General features: G+C 41.5%; 1 protein-coding gene across 3 annotated transcripts in view; it reads left to right on the top strand.

The window, feature by feature from the left end:
- Positions 1-20,276, top strand: part of DUSP8 (dual specificity phosphatase 8) — a 105,318-nt gene that overhangs the window by 65,110 nt on the left and 19,932 nt on the right. Inside the window, exons 1-2 of one of the 3 annotated variants that reach the window (XM_044425733.1) lie at positions 5,554-5,809; positions 8,319-8,478. The exons of 1 other annotated variant lie outside the window; for it this stretch is intronic. In XM_044425733.1, coding sequence (XP_044281668.1) covers positions 8,361-8,478 — 118 coding nt within the window. In that variant the 5' untranslated portion in view covers positions 5,554-5,809; positions 8,319-8,360. Of the gene's footprint in view, positions 1-5,553; positions 5,810-8,085; positions 8,479-20,276 lie in introns of those variants that run through there. One more of the 3 variants, XM_044425732.1, reaches the window with a different exon arrangement.

Below are 20,276 nucleotides of genomic sequence, written 5' to 3'. Positions count from 1 at the left end.
TAGTGCAAGATCTCAACTCTAAAGCCCATTCAAGGCAATGGAAAGGATCCTTCCTTGGAATGTAGAAGGCATTCTTAAACCTAACATTTCAGTTAGGTTCAGTCCAAGCAAGCAGCTATTGTTAGTATTGAATCATGTGCATGAAATGCACCAGGGTGAAGAAATCCCAGAGGTAAGAACTTATTAAAGCCCTTACTTTGAGGCCTGGCAGATTGGTCTTTTCAAGAATGGCCCTACAATTCCCCTTCTGTCACCAAAATGCCATTTCTACTTTGTTGGATCTGGGAGGGTCTCTACTGAGAGAACCTACCTTTTTATAAGGGGTCCCTAGAAAAATGGTATGAGAGGTCTGCCCCCAGCTAAGCTGTATCTCCTGACAAATCCTAAATTCTGTGATTGCTCTGTGTGTGTGTGCGTGCGCGTGAGTGCATGCATGTGCACATGGGCTTGCACACTTGGGTGGTTCTAAGGCTTAAAAGATAAACTCTCCCTCCAATCTCACTTCAGGGAGAATAGACACAAAGGAGCAATTGTTTTACTTGGTTAAAGCCCAGAAGATACCAAATCTTGGAGAATCTTGATCTGTCCTTGGAATCTGAGGGATAGCTTAATTGACTATGCATTTTAGCATATTAGAAAGATTTATTGAGAAATTCTATCAAAGATATGCCTTTTTAAATCCACAAAGCTAAATGTCAGAATATGTAAAGAAGGTTTATTTGGGAAAAGTGGGGATTGGGGGCAGGGAGGAAGGCAACAAATCACACAAAAAACTATTAGAAATTATCTTCTTAGTGGAAAAGGATTATAGTTTTGGGGAAAATAAGAGAAGGCAGCAAGAAAACTTCCATTCGTGATTCAAGTAATCTTGGTAGTCAGAAAAGTATTTCAAAACTGTTTCAGCTTTTTAATAGTCTAGAACATAGGGTCAGAAGATTACAGAAGATCTTTCTGGTTTAAATTAGTTGGTCTATTGTGCAAAAATAAATAAATAAAGAGACGGGAATAAAACTGGGAAAGAAATAAAGCAATAGGGATACTTGTCTATTCAGGCATTTTCCTCAGAGGTTCAGAGTCCCAGATGCATTGTTGGTATATTAGAAAATAGGAGTTTGTCACACAGTTGGATGGTCCCCTTGTGGGACTATGATCTTGCTTTTTATGCTTATTGGAGTCTGGTATATGTTAACTGCTTGTCAATTTTGATTAGAATTGTTCTATTTCCTTATATTGTGTCCACTTTGAGGGCTTTGGTCAAAAAACAGGACATACAGAAAAGTCGGTGGCTTCACAGCACAAGATCTACTCTTGATTGTACTCACAAACTTGGTCAACTCACAAAGAACCAACCCTGAGAACAGCCAGTTCTATTACCAAAGTGTATTATATGAAGAATCCTTTTCATTCAATATTTATTTGCTTCAGAAATCCAATAGGAGACACAAGTCTTTAAATTGTGCTGGGATCTGCTTTCAAACTCTGTTAAGTAGGCAGAAAGCTTGCCTACATCCATGGAAGCTTCTGCAAATACCTATCTGTTTGCAAATGATTTTTCTGGTAATTCATTACAACTAAAGCCATCTGTTCAGTTCAGTTAGCAAATTGTATCCTTTAAAAGAAAAAAAGAAAAAAGAAAGACATCTCCCACGAACTTGTGAGCAAAACTAGTCTTTCTCTAAGGAGAAAATGAGCAGCTCTCAGGGTTTGGGAGGCCAGGCCAGGCCAGCATAGCAGTCTCTGCTTCTGCATAGACTGTTAAGTTTCCGAAGGGAAACAGGTGCATGAAAGGGGCTAACTTTTCTTGAATAACCCAAGTGCAGGAAGACATGGTATGTATTTCTAAGGCAGCATTGGAAGAAATAGATGACTAGGCACACATTCATTATACAAATATGAGCTAACATCATGCCAGACTGAAACTAAGTTAACTGCTGTGAAGATAGGTCTTGAAAGAGGAAGAAGGTGACATCCAAATCTCCTTTCTCAAGAAATCTAGATCACTTTCAGGTGTTCTAAAAACATTAAAAGTGAACATGTGAGGAGAGGGAACACTCTGCTCCCTGTGTGTACATTTTGGTCACCTGTAGTAATGGAAGGCAACTTTATGAGTAATATGGTCAGTTGGATCAGTAGAAGTTTTCCACACAATTGAAGAACTTCAAAAATCAAGGTTCTCAGCTGCAAGGAGGTTCACTATCCATCAGTAACGGTGGTGCATGAGGAGGGGGTGGGGCTGAAGTGCTCCTTTCCCTCACACCTTAAACCAGGGGTCCTCAAACTTTTTCACCTGGGGCCAGTTGAAAGGTGCCGGTGGTGCCTGCAGGCCACACAGGCCGGCGTGGGGGCGGGGCACGTGGCACCTGCATGCTGAGGTGGGGGCAGGCACGTGCTGCAATGCCGTGGCGGGTGCACGATGCAGCGGCTTGCTCGCTTGGAGATTGTTTTCTCTGAGTGAGCCCAAAATGATCTCCTTGCAAGCAAGCCACTGCCTCCCCGCATGGGGGGCCAGACAGGCGGCGGCGGGCACATGTGGTGCCCGCATGGCACATTGAAAACCTCTGTGGCGGGCCGGATCCGGCCCCCAGGCCGTAGTTTGAGGACCCATGCCTTAAACTTTACCGCTTTGAAAATGTTGCAAGAGGGCTTTGTCACATAAGGAATTTGTTCCCTCCCCAGGCTGAAATGTGGCATTCTGAAAAGCCCCTGTTTTCATCATGGGAAAACCCTCTGAAAGTGAGTCAACAGGTCCTGCATTACTGACTGAATTGGCACAGTTGACAAATGCTGTGCTGTTTCCCCCCTTCCCTTCAGGCTAGTTTCTAACATGTTTCCTCCCTCCAGTTCTTAAGTTTCCTGAAACAGCTTCAAGGATGGGTAGTGCCTGTGAGAAGCATAACCTGATCTAACCCTTCCTTCCCTTTCTGGAAAGGAGATGAGAAAGGAGACTAAGATGAACCATATCAGGAAAAGGAATGTCTAGAAGGAGTAGCTATGCTTGTTGGCAGGGTCTGGCCTACTCTTCACCCCATTCAAAGTGGCCGGCCACCAGGAAGTGTAGTTGCCAGCCAAAATTGTAGATGTTTCTGAGTGCTTTATACAGAGAGAGACTGAGCCAGGTCACATGGTTGAGCGAATTGTATTCCAGGCCTATGTTCTATAACATTCTCTTTAGTAATGCTATCATCAGAAGACTTGTTTTCCTGATTCTATAATTATTCTTAGGAATGCACTCCCACCCACTTTCTTCTCCCACTCTGCCAAAACGGCTTTTGTAACAATTGGACCAAGAGCAAGAAGCTAGTAATAGTGAGGCAGTGAGGGGAAGAAATAGAGAAGCAGTCCACAGACCTCTGGATACTAATGCTGAAAAGTACTGTGTCACTTCACTCTTGGCAGACAGGGAGGGAGGGAGGGGAAGGATGAACAAAGAAATTTGCGCAGTTTGTGATTTCTTTCTTTTTTATACAATGCTCTTTTTCCTGAGGATCTGTTCAGAGAATCCATACATGGAAAAGGTTGAAGATTGCTATTGCTATACATGGGGGTGCCTTGCATATACTTTGGACTAAAACTCTTTTAAGCCCAGGGAGCTTGAGCTCAGGTCAAGGGCTGGAAATTGTCCTCCAAAATATTTTCAGGTCACCAAGTTGCCTCCTCTGTCATAGACGTTTGTTTTAGCAAAGGTTAAGCAACTGGATTGCTGCTATGCCCTATTATGGGGGGAAGGGGGAAACTAGTGTCTTTGCAGGTACTTTGACCTTTAACAAAAAACTAGCCCTAGCCAGCATAGGCAGTGGGAAGGGATTATGGCAGTTGTAGGCAAACTTATGTGGAGAGCCACCAAGTGCCCATCCCTTCCCTGTTGTTAAAGATACAGCATGCTGAAATTCTAAGAAGCATCTCAGTCCTGCAAAGCCCTTTAATTGGTTTTTTTTTTTAATCTTCAAGGAGATGATCAAAAGTTCATTGTGCCAATAGTTTTTTTTCCCTCAATGCTTGCCAGTCCATGCCTCAGGTAGCAAGCAATAGCTGTAGTATTTGCCCAAGCTCTGCTGTCTGGGCAGGAGGAAACACACCACAAAAATACTTTCTTCTTAAAGCGCTCATATAATGCACTTACTCAAGTGCGGAATAGTGAGCAAAGGATGTTCTGACAAGACGTTGTATTTATTCCAAGGAATTCAGTGATCTAATTTCAAGGCAAGGAATGAAATAAACAACACATTTCCATCTTAAGGACAGGAAACTGAGGCTTGTGCAACTTAGAATAGGGACATCCCCACTGGTATATGGTGCCTGTATTCTAGGTAGTCAGTGTTACTATCCTTTTGCCTGATTGTTATCTTGGTTATGGTGGGGGTGGGGGGTGGGAAGTGCAGTGCAGCAAATATATGAAAAATGTGATGTATTAATGCTAGGTTACTCCTGCTGTAACACATTTTACAAATATGGGATTTTTTATTTTTTTTTATAACAAGAATGGTGGCAAAAACCTCCCCCCCCCCCCCGAGATAGTTTCAGAAAGCAATTTTCAGAAACAGTCTGGAAATCAAATTTGCTTGGGTTAACCTACTTTACCCAGTGAAAATTTAACACAGCTTCAGAATGTAAATCATAGAATAGTAAGTGTTAGAAGGAGCCAAGAGGGTCATTGGGTCTAGCCCCCTGCTCAGTGCAGGACACCAAGTTAACCATAATGGTCAAAAGCTGTGTTCTTCCACCTCAGTGGCATAGTGTACTCTGCAACAATGACACCCCTCTAGGTTTTAGGGGCTTACAGGAATAGCATCTCCGGTTTCCACATACTGCCTCCGTTTAAACACTAACTCTGTGTTCCATGATTTAAAAAAATGCTTCTCTAAACTCCAACCTACATCTGACAATAATCAGCCCCATATTTGTTACAATAACAACTCTCATTTGAACACTGGTTCCAATCATGGAGTGGGAAGGTGGGAGGGTTTATTTAATGCTGGTGACTTCATCTGGAGTGATGTCACTGTTAGAGAAAAACACTGAACTCCCATGAAACAGTTGAACTTTGGATTCCTAGTCCTTGTAAATCTTTGCATTTAAAGAAACAGTACATCTAAACTTGTACAATTTTCCACAAAGTCAAAACTTTTCAGTCGTAAGCAGACCTAGAAAGCATCAAAACACTGTACAGATGTATGCTTAAAAATACCCATTGTAGGAGAGAAAGAGCAAGGAAGTTTAGCCAGTGTCTTTTCAAAATAGAGCAAGGATGTGAGATACTAGGCCAGTGTGGTCTCCAACACGTATCCATTCTGAATAAAGTCCTTAGCAAGGCAGTGGGATTGACTCAACAGGGGCTGATGCGGATTCTGGTGCCTCAGCCTCACATACTAGTCTCATTATATTAGCTGTTTAGGTGTCAAAGGGTATGAAGTATATAGGAGAATGGAGCAGGATGCAGATGTGCAGTTTGCCATGTAGAAAGGGTGGTGACAGTGGTGGCAGCTAGTGGAAGAGATGGCATTAATAGCAGGGATGTTTAGGCTAACAGGATAGGGAAATGCAAAGCTGTCATGCACCACGACAGGATATGGGTCCATCTACCTTAGTATGTCTTCACTGTCAGGTAGTGGCTCTTCAGGCTTTGGACAAGGATATTTCCATACCCTTCCTGGAGACTGAACCTGGGCCTTTTATTTTTATTTATTTAGAAAATTTCTATGCCACCCCATTTGCAAAGCATGCCTTCTCCAACAGAGCTACAGCAATAGCAACCTGAAACACTAAGCACATTCGATTCCCATAGCAGATGATAGCCACACAATTCAAAAAGGTAAGGAGTGCTTCATTGTCAGGGAATTGAGACAGGAAGTTTGAAAAGGTTCTGCAGACCATGAGGAGTGATTATGGGCAGCAGTGGTGCTATTGAATGGATTTTTGAGGGGATTTTCAGAGTCAAATGTGCAAGGGTGGCACACACTGGGATCAGATAACAAATAGGAGTGTTAGGAGTGAACTGTAGACTCTAAGTCCTCTCCTCTATTTTGCATTTTTGGAGGGTCAGGGGGACCCATAGACTTGCTCTACATCAGAAGAAGGCAACTTTGGGAGATCCGGAGGCCATTTTTGCTCCCTGGACCCCCTCCTGTAGGCCAAAACATCTGGAGCCTCACAAGTCATCCATCTCATCCCCAGTCTATGTAGTTATGCTTTCCCCATCCTGTTGCCTTCCAGACATTTTGGACTTAACACCCATCAACCCAAGGTTCCATGGCCAGTGTTTTGGAGTGCTGGGAGTTGTCGTTCAAAATATCTGAAGGAAAACTGACTGGAGAAGCCAAACTAGTATACCATCCTCCTTTCCACAGTGGCCAGATACTTTTGGAAAAAATACAAATGGGGCATTAAGAGAACAGCTCTCTCTGTTGTTTGCCATTCAGCAACTATCTTGTTTCTGAAAGTGGGTGAAGCTTTGCTTTTTGGCCATCTTTTCTGAATTCATCTAATGCTTCTTTAAAGTGATTTTAAGACCAAATTGAGTGTGTTTTCCAAATAACAGTGATAGTGGCACCTACTCTGGATTGGGACCACAGTTGAAGAGGAATTAACCCTTCCCACTTTTGTTGTCATGATTAAAACAGCCCCAGGAGAGAAGTTGCTTTTGGCAATTGTTCTGTGGTTCAGCATGTATCCAGACCAGCATTGCTGCCACATTTCATTTCACTAAAGTTGTGCCACCTTGGATCTAGAACAAATATTTGGACATTTCCTGTACCTACAGTTGGTGTCAGGATTGAAGAAAAAGAAAAACAACCAGGTCTAGCTGAATGAGTGTGCAAACGGTAATGGTGGAAATGAGCTGTTAAATACACCCAATTCAGTGATGAAATTAAGATGGAACAGTGGCCAAAAACAGGGAATGTTCCCAAATTAGGCTTTCATTATGCAGTCAGCCTGAGTCATTTACAGAATGTTATGGGAGGTCTAGACCTTTTCTGCATGAGGATTTATTGTGCACTTGCTATTCCCTTATAGTTGTTGAATGGATGTTGTGAACTTTAAGTTTTACTTCCACATCTGTTAGCTCTTAAGAGCAGGGAAAGAGCAGTATTTAATTGTAAAGAGGAAATAAAGCATTTGTTTTATTTCTGCAATTGTGCTATTCCACTATAGCCCAGTGCCATGCAGAGGTTATGTAGCAGAAAAACAAGAAAGGAAACTTTCCTTGCATAGTGTTTGGCCATCAGTTCTGCAGCAAAGCTAAAAATCAGCTGATTAATTGCCTTATGTAAAAAAAAAAAAAAACAAAACCTGACAGTATCTTCCATTTATAGCCCTCTCATGTATTATGTATTTTTTGTATTTATATGCGGGATTTTAATGATTGTAAGCCGCCCCGAGGCTTATGCGAAGGGGGCGGCATATAAGCTGTCTAAATAAAGAAAGAAATTTCCATCAGTTTTCTCATTTTTTCCCTTACCTGGGAAAAAAACCAGTTAAAGTGGTGGTGGGGTGGGGGAGAGTTAATGGTTGCATAGTGCAATCTAATTGGCTGTTCTTGGTGCTCTCCCTGTCTGGAAGCACCCGGGAACAGCACTGAGGCTCCTATCCAGAACAATGTTGAGGGGTTTAACTAGGAAGAAAAAACTGAATTTCATACAGTTAGAAAATGCATGATCCAGTCTAGAGTGCAGTGCTGCCCCCTTATCCAGCAACAGATTGTGAATGTAGCGGTACAAGCTAGTGTCCTATATTATACTTGTTCCTGTTTTTCATCAGTGCTGTGGAACTAAGATGCAGAACATGCAGTAAAGGAGTTAGCACAGTGTTCTAAAATTTAGCATTTCCAATACAGATGCATTATCCTGTCAAACCACCACCAGGGTGGCTTCTCTTGCCCCTGCCAGCTGCCATTTGTGGCCATTTGGAACAGCAGCTGGAGCCGAAGGGGAGAAAAATGGGATGTTGTCTCTTTAAGCAGCTGAGCAAACCATATGCCAGTAGCGTAGCCCTTGAGTTAAACTGCATGTCTGTGTGCTGAGTAAGGAATGCGGTTGCATGCCTGACCCGTTAGCTATGACTGCTCCTTGGTGGATCAGCACGGCTGTTGCTCATGTGCTGAGCTCATTCAGGCTTACTGGAGTTGGCGCTGCACATACACAAGAAGCAAAAAGCGGAGAGAAATAATCCTGCCGAGAAGGAGCAAAATATTTCTGTCCTATTGCCTGGCTCGTTCCTTTTTTATTTCCTCTAAAAGCTGGATCTGGGGGTGTCTCCAGCTCTCCCTTTCCCTTCTTTTGGAAAGAGGAGGCTCCCCCCTCCACCAGCTGTTGTTTTGCCAGGGCAAGAGGTAGCTCTTGAAGAGACACAACCCAGCTGCCTGGATGCCTTTGGATGTTCTGCTTGCTTCCTCTGAGGACCAGTTCTGGCCAGACATGCACAAGGGGCAGATGAAGCTGAAAATCAGGGTGAGACGGATGAAGGACAGCAGGGACATGCGAGGTTGGTCTTCTGGATTTCTGTTTTAAATGGGGATTTGCATGAGCTGTGAATGGAGAAGGGGAGTGGTTGCCTCTTTGTGGGGAGCACAGAGAATAGTTTCCTTCCTCTGAGCCATGTTCTGCTCTGGAGTGTGGTGGCGAATTGACAGTTGACACTTTGCAGTCAGAAAAGAACAGCACAAGTTTAGGATTTGTGGTAGCAGGAACAGAATACCCGTCCATTGCTTTGCAGTGTTTGCAACTGCCAGGCTCAGGGCGCAATCCTAAGCATGCATACAGAAATCTTATTAGTAAGACAAGATTTACTTCTGAACAAACATGTTCCAGAAATAGGATGTAAGTGTGGGGCGGAGTAACTCTTCCATCCTCAAGAAGAATCAGGAGATGTGCTGTTGTTTCAGGATCACTTTACTGCTTGTTGCAAGAAAAAGGTGCAAGTAACTGGACATTTAGTGGTGATTGTCTGAATCCTGCATGGTCCTGCTTGTGCAGTGTTCTGGCATGCTGCCCCTTTGCCTTGGTCTAGGAGAGCCAGAGCTACAAGAGCTTAATTTCACAGTAAGTCAGAGCACCTTAAAGTCCGATTGCAATGTGGAGCTTAGAGGAGAAAGAGAGATTCTTCCTTCCTTATGTAACCCACCACATGCTCACTTCTCCAGGGCAGAAGGGTAGGGAGGGGTGGAAATTTCCTGAGCACGTCTCTGTGCCTGAGAAAGCATCATACATTCACTGCTGCCTTCTTTAGAGGTCACTATCAAGAGGATGTGCAGTTGGACTGGAGGGAAGGGGAAGGTGGGGGAAGGATTGTATCTGAGAAAAGGAATAGAAAGGAAGAGGAATTGATGAAACCATGAAAAACACTGTGTTGTCTGTAGCTTCAGACCCACTGTGTTTGCTTTGTTTGGCATGATGACTGATTGCATTTTCCCCTCTATCTGAAACGCATTCAATAGTGGTTTATTGCATGTAGTGCTAGGTGAGAAATAGAATGAAAATCAGCTTTAAAAATTGGACTGACCTACTTTACCAAATGGTGGAATGGGGAAACTTTCCCATTACTCCTGCTCTCTTTAAAAATGTGACTTGGATTACAATGCCTGTAGGTCTCCCTTTTTTTTCTTTTTTTGTCATGAGATGCATTGCCCAGAGATCGTGTCATTAGTAATAAGTCATTTATAGGTATGACACATTTCTCTTTAGTTAGAACCAGTAAAGCTGGTCCTAGGGAAGCAGGTTAACCAAAGGAAATCTGGACCAGCAGCTCAGGAGGGCTGAGTTTTCAGGATTTTTTCCTCAGTGTTTTGAAAAACAGAATTAATTAGTTGGTTTCCTATTTACATGAACCCTTGAACCTCAAAGAAGTATAACCAGGTTGGCAAAGACTCAAAGATGAAACTTATTTGTATGAGGACAGTGAATATGTAATCTTTTCTCATTCTTATTTACTGATGCTTTCTTCTGTTGGGCATGCAATTCAATTCATGTTATCTCAGTAAAAGCAAGAATTGTGTCTACTTCGCAGCCTATTCTCTGTGATCAGCAGAGCCACAGCTATCAGTATCTAGCATAGGATGGGTCTTAAGATAGCCTGGAAAAACTGCAGAATGGGTAGGAGTGCTTTGGGGAGAAAGATGACAGAGTAGCTTGAGTGTTAGTTTTGGGACTGTAAATAAGCTCCATTTCTTGCTTTTGTTGGTACATTTTGGGATGATTTGCAGGTGGAAGTTCATCAAACTGAAATAACTGAGCTTCCTGTTTAATTATATAAGTAGGGTGAAGAGACTGTGAGGTGCAAGATAGGATGTCAGTGAGTGATAGGCATGAAGTCACTCTCAAAATAGTAGAATTGGGAGACATAGAAATTGATTATCCCACAGCTGAAGTGAGAGGCAAGATACCTGATGATGCCAGCAAAAGTGCAAGGGCTTGAAAAGGGAGATGAGTTCCTGCAGCACAGGAAGGCAGTGAGAGTCAATAGTACAGCAGGCGGTTGTGAAGGGGAAACAGCTGCAAAGACCTATTGAGCTTTTACACTGCAGTAATAGCATTCAGATAGGAACTCAATGAGGTAAGATCCTAAAGCCACTTAAAATGAGGGATCAGGAGCAGCAGCCTCAGAAGAGACTAAGATAGTGCTAACCTGCTCCCCTTTCAAAGTATTGCTTTAACTGGTGTAAAAGGTTGAATGTTTGGCTCTGCCAAATCAGCAAATGCAGTGAGGCTGCTTCAGAGGGGTACTGAACATTCTAACTGTTCTGATAATACGAAAAAGGATATTATGTAGACTTGACCACTGAGCAGCAATGGGTGAGCTACTCAAGCTGATAAAACCCCATTTGTTGCTTGAGAAAAGAAGTCAGGCTTGACTTTTGCTAATCATAAATTGTGTGTTTGTATGTGGGGGATGTTGCCAAGTGTCCCTGCCCCATGCATCATCAGAATGATATTTTGCTATTTCTGGTTTGATGCATCCCAGCTATGCTCTTTCATTTTGATTTAGTTACCCCTTATTTATCCTAAACTGAACAAAGGTTCAATATACCTATCAATATAGCATATTTGCCCTTATAACACTTTTTTGCCCTACTCAAAAATAAATGAGTACCTGTCCAGGAAAAAAAATCAGGTGTGAAGCAGCCCTAGAAGCTGCAGTCAGTGCTTTCCTCTAATTTGTTCAGGTAGGTAAGAGCATAAGAATTCTCCTGTGTAAAAAGCTATGCAGAATTTTGCACATGACCGAAGCATATAGATCACTCTCGAGAACTCTCTGCTGTGTGAGGAAACAAAAGAACCAAATTGGGACTGTTACTTCACACTTAAGGGACTGGGTGGCAGACAGGAGACCTTTGAGCAGAAGGGAAGTACGGTTTCAAAAACCATGGAATTCAGTAAGGGAAGACTGAGTAAGATTTTCAAGAGCAGCAGTTGCATAATTGGCTAGGCTTCTAATGAAACACATGAAGCTTCTGTTAAGCCAAAGTAACCCCCATAGATGCTAAATGGAACTTACTGTCAGAAACAGGAAATTTTCCCCCAAAGATTGACAGCAGGGACCACATAGAATTGTGATTCTTAATACAGTTCTTCTTAAATAAACTGTATGTTCCTCTGGCTTCACTCCCTGTCCACTGAGGTTAAGGCTAGCAATGGCCATGCGTCATAATGACTGTATTTTACTTCCAGTGTCAGTAGAATTATCCCTTTTTGGTTGGTTCCATAGGCATCTGGTTGGCTATTGTGTGCGCAGAAAAATGAAAAAGATAGGCCTTAATCTGTCCCAGCGCTGAAATAACTGTTACTGAACAAGAGGGGGGAAATAAGCAAGAGTCTCCACCCCCAAGTTGGTAATAGTATGGTTTTGACATCTGGGGAGGAGCTGAAGGAAGATAGGTGTTATGTTTGAAGTTACAGTCTCTACATTTTATTGAGTATCTCAACCAGCTGCTTGCCTCTGATGTCTCTGGCAAATTTGCTTGTGTAAAAAGAAATGCCTCAGTTCATCAGGAAACTAAATATGCTGTTAATTATAGGCACAAGAAAGCTTTATTCATGTTCTTAACAGCCTGAGCTGAAACCTTTTATCTTTCTCAATATTTTAGTTTATTTCTACTTCTTATAACATCCAAGGGTTTAACTCACTTCTGTAATAAGATTCCTTTTAAGACCAAGAAGTATTGTTTCCTCATTATATATGAACAATGAAGACAGAGATACTAACATCACATATACAAGAGCATATACTTCCTTGTACTCTGCTTCAGTGAATCTTAAAGAAATATCACTTTGATTTCTTACTAAAGAGCCATTAAAGTGAATTACAATCTTCACCTCATCCATAGCCATCCACTGGAAGGTGGGGGAAGGGAATACTTCCCACAAATCTTACAGTAAGTGTAGCAGGTAGGTTAAATAATATTACAAGGTCACTGAACAGAGTTAAATGATCCAAATGATAGGCACCATTTGTTCTGTTTGCCTGTAGCTGAAACAGTAAGTAGGTTTATTTCAGTATAAAGGCCAGATGTTCAACAGAACTCATGAAGAACGTTCACCAGGGTACTCAGAAGATGATAGCTGATGCAGTTGAGCAAGCAAGGAATAGACACTAGCATTAAAACAGTAGGAGCGGAACCAGCAATGAACATTGGTTCCATGTTCATAAAAGGAAATCACTTGTAGTACTAGCAAATTTGGGACACAACCACTGAAAGATTAGAGAGAAATTGGTATTAAACTGCAAGGGTCATAAAGTGGGATGACAGTCTGTGTTTGGGGTGGGGTGGGGTGGGGTGGGGGGTGGGGGGCAGTTGCAGATGCTTCTCCCACAGGCATCATTTTTGAGAAGGTAATCTGCTGCAGGAGCTGGCAAGAAAAGTTACATATCAACACTCAGTGGTTCAGGATGACAGCTGTGCTGGGGCTTCTGTCAGGGAAACTGGGGTTGTAGCTTGGGATGGATTATTTTACAGTAGACATCCATTAGATTTGATGGAACTAAATTTGATCACCCAGACTTGCCTAGCAGGTGATTTCAGACTCTGTGGGATTTGGGAGATCCCCATAAATCCAGCGTAGATACCAAGAAAGATACCTCAATTAAAAATTAAGGAATCAATATTCTTTCAGAAAACATTATTTGGATATTTATTAGTATTTGCTGTCCAAAAAAGAGTAGGATAAATTGTTTGTGATCTAGCTAGACCAAAGCCAAACTCAAAGCTCCTGCTGAAGTAGATGTTTCTCTTCACTTCTTGAGGGAGACAAAGTGAAGAAACACAAGAAGATAAAGTGGCATGATTGTGAAATTAATTTGTGAATGTAAGAGCTGGATAGATTCCACCAGAGCAGAAGAGAAAATCATTATGAGAACAGGAAGATGAAAGGTGGGAATTAACAGTAGGGGGAAAAGTGCCAAATATGAGATGATGAAGAGTAGAAATAGAAGGATGAAAAAGCCAGAAAATCAAATGAAGGCTGACATACTGCTGTATAAAGACCCTTTTGGAATGGGTCTTGCAACAAAATCTGATGCTGCTGCCACATGGCCATTGAGAACCAAGTAAAGGGGAGAGACAGAGATAGGAGATTGACAGACAGGTTAGTGAGAAGTGAGACAAAGAGTCAGCAATAGAATGTCAACATAGCAGAATCAAGAGTAGGTAAAACAAAAATGTAATATAGAAGTGGTAATAAGAAGAAAAAGAAAAATTCAAACCAAGTGAAAGATAATAGAAAAAAATCAATAGTGGGGAAGAGTGGAATTTAAATCCACAAAGTACAAAACTAACTAAATGATCAGAAAGAAGATGGGCTAGGACTTCAAAGTAGTAACTAGATCAAGAATAATCTTTAGGAACTAGGAAATTTCCACAGAACTGTAGGGAAGCTTGTGAAAAATGGCAATATTTACAAAAGGGAAGAATCCTAGTGTAAGCGAGTAATAGAATGGTTTCCTCATGATCAGAACGTTGTTAAGCACTTGAAATATAAATAGTTGCCAGGCAACACAGTGTGAAGGAAACTTGAAAATGAACCTGCATTATATACTCCTTAAGTGCTCTTGTGCTCTGATTCATTAGAGAAGAAAGGGCTTTCTTAGCAATTAGGGGACTAATCTAGGAGTTTTACAAGTTTAGCTTTATTGACATCAGTCATCTGCTTGAATTTTTAGGACTTCCTTCAGAATTTCCCCAGACAGCTGCTACAAGCTGAGTTCACTCAAACATGAGAAATTGATAGAACCATGAGTGGGTCAGCTAGTAGTTGTTATTGGGATAAGGTGCAGAAAGCTTAATGTTTGCATATGGTCTGTATTGGGACCAGTTCTTGAGCAGCTGGTTTGCCGCCTATGTGCACTGAATTAGATGGACCTTGGGTCTGATCCAGCATGGCTTTTCTTACATTCTTACATTCTTGTCATGGGAGAATAAAGGTAACATCTCTGGCTCTAGTAGTAAGAGAAATGTGCTCAAGACTGCAAACATTCTGATAATGTAGTAAGGAATGCTCTTAGGGGACATTCAGGCAACCAAATCAACATGTTAACGATATGGATTGCATGGATCAGTGCAGAAGGATGTGTCTGTTGAAGGAGTTTTGTAATTCCAACCCCATCATCATAGCTTTTTTAATTTCTCAGATGTTGTAATATGCAAGTGGTGCTGTACAAAACTAGATAACACGTATACCACCTTACCAAAAGCCACTGCAAATGGGAAGAACAGTGGCCTCATAGATTTGGATTGAGATGCAAACGGAGTGTGTGCTTGTGTGGTGAAACAAAGAATGTCCTTCATTTTAATGCCTAGCTGTACATACCCATCCAGCTCTTGTTAAGCTGACTGAGTTGGCTAGCAGTTGTAGTGTGGTACATTTAATAATTTTGGTGTAACTGTCCAATCAGAAATACAACAGGCCTTTTAATTCTCTATTTACAACTTTTTTTAGAACAAATAACTCTGTGATGAACAGAAATTGGTACCAGAGCAAGAAATCATTCATAATGTAGACAAGATTTTGAGTCCAGTTGAAAATGCACACAAGATTGGATTTTTTTATTTGCAATCTCAAGTTGTCCAGAAACAAAAGAGCCTTTGTTTGCAAGCATTACCCAGTTCTACTAGAGCTGGTTATGTACTGGACTAGATGTATCTTCTCAACGATCTAGAAGTGTTCTTTCAGCACTCATACGCATATTTACAGTTCTAATATGGAGAGTGTTTTTAAAGGGAATTCCTACTTTTAACCTATTTTTCAAGTTATAAAATCAATGTTAAAAAAAATCTATGAAATCACAAAGTATCAAAAGAAAGATCAGATAAAATGTGAATTTGGGTCTCAACAAAGCTGTGTGGATATTTTAACCTATGTTAAGATAGCATTTGACCTTATCAGAGCTAACATACATGAAGAGGTACTTTTAAGGGGAAATGAATCATTTTATTTTTGTCATGGCATGACTAGCAGCTTATACCTGTAGCTGGTGTTAGAACTGTAGGATGAGGTTCGTATGCTAGAAGAGGCTTGAACATAATACAGAGATTTCATAGGTGAATATTAAAGGTAGAGGATTGAACTGTGCAGTATGTTTAGCAACAATTATGAGAAAGCCTGGACAGTCGATATTAATTTCTGAATTCTGTTTGCTTGGAGTTACCATGGCATACATGACTATAAACAAATTCTGCTTCACCAACTACATTGGGGTGACCCAGGTGCCGGCTAATATTCTGTACATTTTAAAAAATATATGATTCAGCTTCTCATGGCACAAGATGGACTAAATGATAATGGTGTGTGGCAAAGTAAACATGGAGATCTTATCTGTTGCCAGTTAGTTATTGTGCCCTGCAGACATAATGGCTTCCTATTTTCAAGTTTGCTTTTGTAACCATAAGGATGGGAGAGTTCTACATTACATTTGATAACCTAAGGTTCTGAGTAATAAATGTGAACCAAACAGAACATCTGAGGTTCTCAGAAGGATTCTAATAGAAATCTGCAGGCTGCGAAAGCTCCAGCTGGATGGGCACATTCTGTTCTTCGATTGTATGTTGCCTGTTTCTAATATATCAGGAAACACATGCCCCCAGTCTTGCCTCTTGAGGATCTGCAATTGTGAGGGACATTCCCCTTTTCCCATATTTAAATCTGCCACATCTCTCCTGTGTATTTGTATCAGCTTTCTCACCTCATGTTGGTTAAATGCAGAATATCTCTCACAAGGAGGGGTATTGAGCTAAAAATGTTAATTTTGCACAGTATTTCTCAGACCCACATAAGGTCTGTGGTGGTGTGCCTAACTTCAGTTTGTGCTTGTGGCAGATTATTCAGTCACAAGCTGCAACACCTGTGGGCGCACTAGATTGTTGTGAGCCGCCCCGAGGCTTTGTTGCGATGGGGGCGGCATTAAAATGTTTTAAATAAATAAATAAATAGATTGAATATCAATCCTCAGTTGGGTGTTGCCATGTCATACAAACCCTCTAAGTGTAGGTTATACAAGGGTCAAGCAATCCCTTAATTGTAGATGGAGATATTAGATGGTATAGGGCCACCAAATAAGTTCAAAGTAAAAATGAATGACCAAATTTGACACAGAAACGCAGAGATATGTGTTTGTTATGATAAATTTCACAACAACCCACCCAGGCAATAGGCCACAATGGGTCGCTTAACAGTGGATTGGGCCTACCATTTGCCTCCTTTCTTCCTTCCCCTTCAGTCCCCCCAGTAGCATCCCAATGAATACTGTAGCAGGACCAAGTTGTTCCTCCCTTCTTATCATGGTTCAGAGGTGTTTTCATCTCCTTATGAAATTTTTGCATATTAAAACCTCCCACCCCCCAAAGATTGTGAAAATCATTTTGACAACTGGCTTTTGCAGTCCCTCTTTTGACAGCCACTGACAGTTCCTTCTGAGTGCCCAAAGCTAGCTGTCAAAATTCTGGCGCTCCTTTAAAAGGGCCATTTATTTATTTATTTATTTATTTATTTTAGTTTTTTGTGCTGTCATGTCATGCACAGTGGTCAGTGCTATATGAATGGTTGTGTGAGCCCTCTATTAGCTGAATCAAAACAAAAGTTAAGGAAATTGTCATGTCTTCTACACATCATTTAAGAGCATGCTCTCATCTCTTCAGGATGGCCTGAGCTTGGATTCCTTACTGCCTCCAGAATTTCTTAAGACACTTAAATAGAGAGGATGGTTGAGTGTTAAAAATGGAGCTGGCGTGGAGAGTAATTTGTTTCCTTCCCTGCTAACATCCAGGTGCTGCCCTAATCTCTTGCAACATTCTTGTATGTTATTTTTAAAAGAGATCTCTTCAAAATAGATCTTATATCTGCTCACATCTGCTTTGTAGTACCACCTTTGCACATTCTATAAAACAGGTAGGGTGTCTTCCGCATTTGGACTGGAACTTGTTTAAAACCTCTTGGAATGCTGCAGCTTTGGCCAGTCTCAGAATTCTGAATAGGGTGAAGAATCAACTCCTATCCATAAAGATTCAGCCAGATCTTCTGCTGGAGAGAGCAGTTATAAGAAATCTGAGAACTCTTTCCACCCACTCTGTCCCACAAACAGACTCACTCCCTTTCTTAATTCCACTCATGCCAAGAGAATACCACTCCCAGGCAATATAGGCTGACAAATAAAGGAGTCATGAATATACATGACCCAGGTTCCATTTGTTACATTTTCTTTCTTGATCTGAAGCTATAAAGGCAGCTAGCATATATTAATAGAAAAAACAGCCCCATCATCACTCATGTCACAAATCTAGCTATTCTGCTGTCATGTACCTCACCACCTCTTTTCTGTCCTATCATTCTATATTTTTCCCCTCCCCTTTCTCTGAAGAAGTGTCTAAGCCCCTCTTTACTCAAGGGAATTTAACAATTTTACCCTATAGTTAAATCCTACCTATTCCAGTGAAACTTGGGGAAAAATAATCCCTTTCTGCATAGTATCCATTACTCTTTATTCTGTACCTCTGCTAGCTCTGTATCCCCCTGCAAAGGTGCGATAGAAGGGCAATGTACTACGGAGCACTAATTTCCTCACTGGATGCTTGCTTGCATTTTTGCCCACAAAATTGACAGTTGATTTACTGGCAGACAAATCCAGGAAGGGAAGATGGCATTACAGGTCGTATCCTGCTTTAATTCTGATGTCATCTCTTCTTCCTTTAAGCAAAGCAAACAAACAGCCAAAGCTGAATAGAGTTAGGTAAAGCTTTTAATAGATGTGAGACAGGCAGGGGCCAAGCCCACAGTGCAGGTGATAAATTCTCACAGCCTGTATGGTAGGGTAGGGATGGTAGAGGCCAGTTTGCCTGCATCTGGGCAAGCTACTTATGAAAAACCTTGGTATTGCAATCCATCTGTATAGCTTAAGCAAGTTCCTTTGAAAATGGGCAATACCGGTCAAATGATGTAAAGATTCTAAAACCTCAAGGAGCAAAACCCATTGGGAGTTTTTATTGAAATGAATGAGAGGAGCACTGCCCAGTAAAATGCATCTAGAGATGCTGTCTTTGCAGGACACAAGACAGCCAGGATATCTTGCAGGTAACTGCATTGTGATCAGATACCATTGCAGCACCATATCCCTTACAAGATGCCTGGATGAACAACTGGTTCACAGCACAGTGTAGATTCGGTGGGTGGAGTATGCATCTTTTCCAGTGTAAAATCAATCCGTAGCCTGATGAACACACAACCTCATTTCTATATCAGTTCCATCTGTGGGGAGGTTTTGGCTTTTAAATCTTCTCCGCCTTCTTGCCCGATAGATACAGTGAACACTGGTGGTTGTCAGGGTTTTCTGTGAGGAGTCATTAAGAAAGGACAGAGGAAAGGAAGGTGCCAACTTAAGTTCCTAGCATTTTCAGTTAAAAGATTTTAGGCAAATAAGATTTCATGGCAGCAGACCTGCATACTTAAACATGACTCTGTTCTAACCATGCAGAAAGAGAAGGCCATCTTTTTAAAAGAGCAAAATGGGTATACAGGTGACATCCATAGCACAGACTATACCTTAGCTATCCACAGTCTGTTTCTCACCCCCTACATCCTTGTCAACCTCCTCCTCAGCTGGACTCCAGTAAGAGCAGTGTGTTCTCTGGAGAAAAGTGTTTGAAGAGGAGATGGGGTAGAGAGAGGTAAGCAGGCAAGGGGCAGGTTCTGCACATTACACCTGTAAATTTGCTGTTTAAAATAGACCATTTGCTCCCTTTTTTTTGCATGATTGGGACAGATCTATATTTCAACCCATAGATATGCTTCAATCACAGTTGGCTTGATCCTTAAAGAGCCTATACCAGCCAGAATACAAAATTCTATTCTCTAGAAGACCTAGCTCTGTATAACACAACTTCATACATTCATATGACAATGGGTAGAGCATTTCTGTGTATAGGATGCCTTCTAGTATTTCCAGATGCCTCTTAAATTATCTTCCTCTGTGCCCCCCTCAATCAAAGAGAAAGGGGGAAATTATACATGCTTTCATATACTCTTCTTAACCACATAATTTATGCTTCCTGGAGAAATTGATGCAAGAAGAGGGAGGGAGTGTTAAGGAGGCAGATAGGAGTAACTTAGAGCTTGTGTGCACCTGTGCTAATCTTGTTTCATTCATACTGATTTAATATCCTGGTTGAGAGGGTGATGTCATGCCAGAAAGAGCCACACAGGAGGTGGTGTTGGGCGACACATTAACTCTTCGCATTCCAAATTTGATGAGATCCTGTGAAAAACGTCACTGTTTCTAGCAGTTCAGCTGACTGGAGAGTTAATGCTGCCTACCAAAGATCAATGTGTTTAGTTTCTTATCTGGGAGCTTCTGCAGTGGAAACACCCATGAAGTGTTGGACTGCAATCCAGCTTTTACTTCATTGATAACAAGGCTGTTTTGAGGAAGATGCAGTTAGTTTTGCCTCCTGCTGCGGAAAGCTAAGCAGTGCCTCGTATAAAATGGGGCTTTAAACTGTGCCTAGAATTGGGGTGGGGAATGTCAGGTCCTTGTAATATAACTTTGTCAAACTGAATTCTAAATTGGTGCACCTGACCCAACAGTTCCTCATGCTTAACCTTTGATGGCCCTTCCAGTTGAATTGCATCATTCTGATAGAACACAATCAGCTTGGAAAGCAGCCCTTTCACATTCTTGCTATTAAGTATCAGTGTTTTAGAGGAAATTCTTTCCTTGCAATTTTAGGGAGCTAATCAAAGCAAACATAAGCCTGAAGCTACACACCAGAGCAGGGTCGGCGCGATTCAGATGCTGCTTGCTAG

The sequence above is a fragment of the Varanus komodoensis genome, unplaced genomic scaffold, assembly GCF_004798865.1.
Source record: "Varanus komodoensis strain SLA01 unplaced genomic scaffold, ASM479886v1 scaffold16, whole genome shotgun sequence".
NCBI classification, from domain to species: domain Eukaryota; kingdom Metazoa; phylum Chordata; class Lepidosauria; order Squamata; family Varanidae; genus Varanus; species Varanus komodoensis.
Note: the sequence above shows the minus strand (reverse complement) of the source record. Positions and strands in the feature narration are given on the sequence as shown.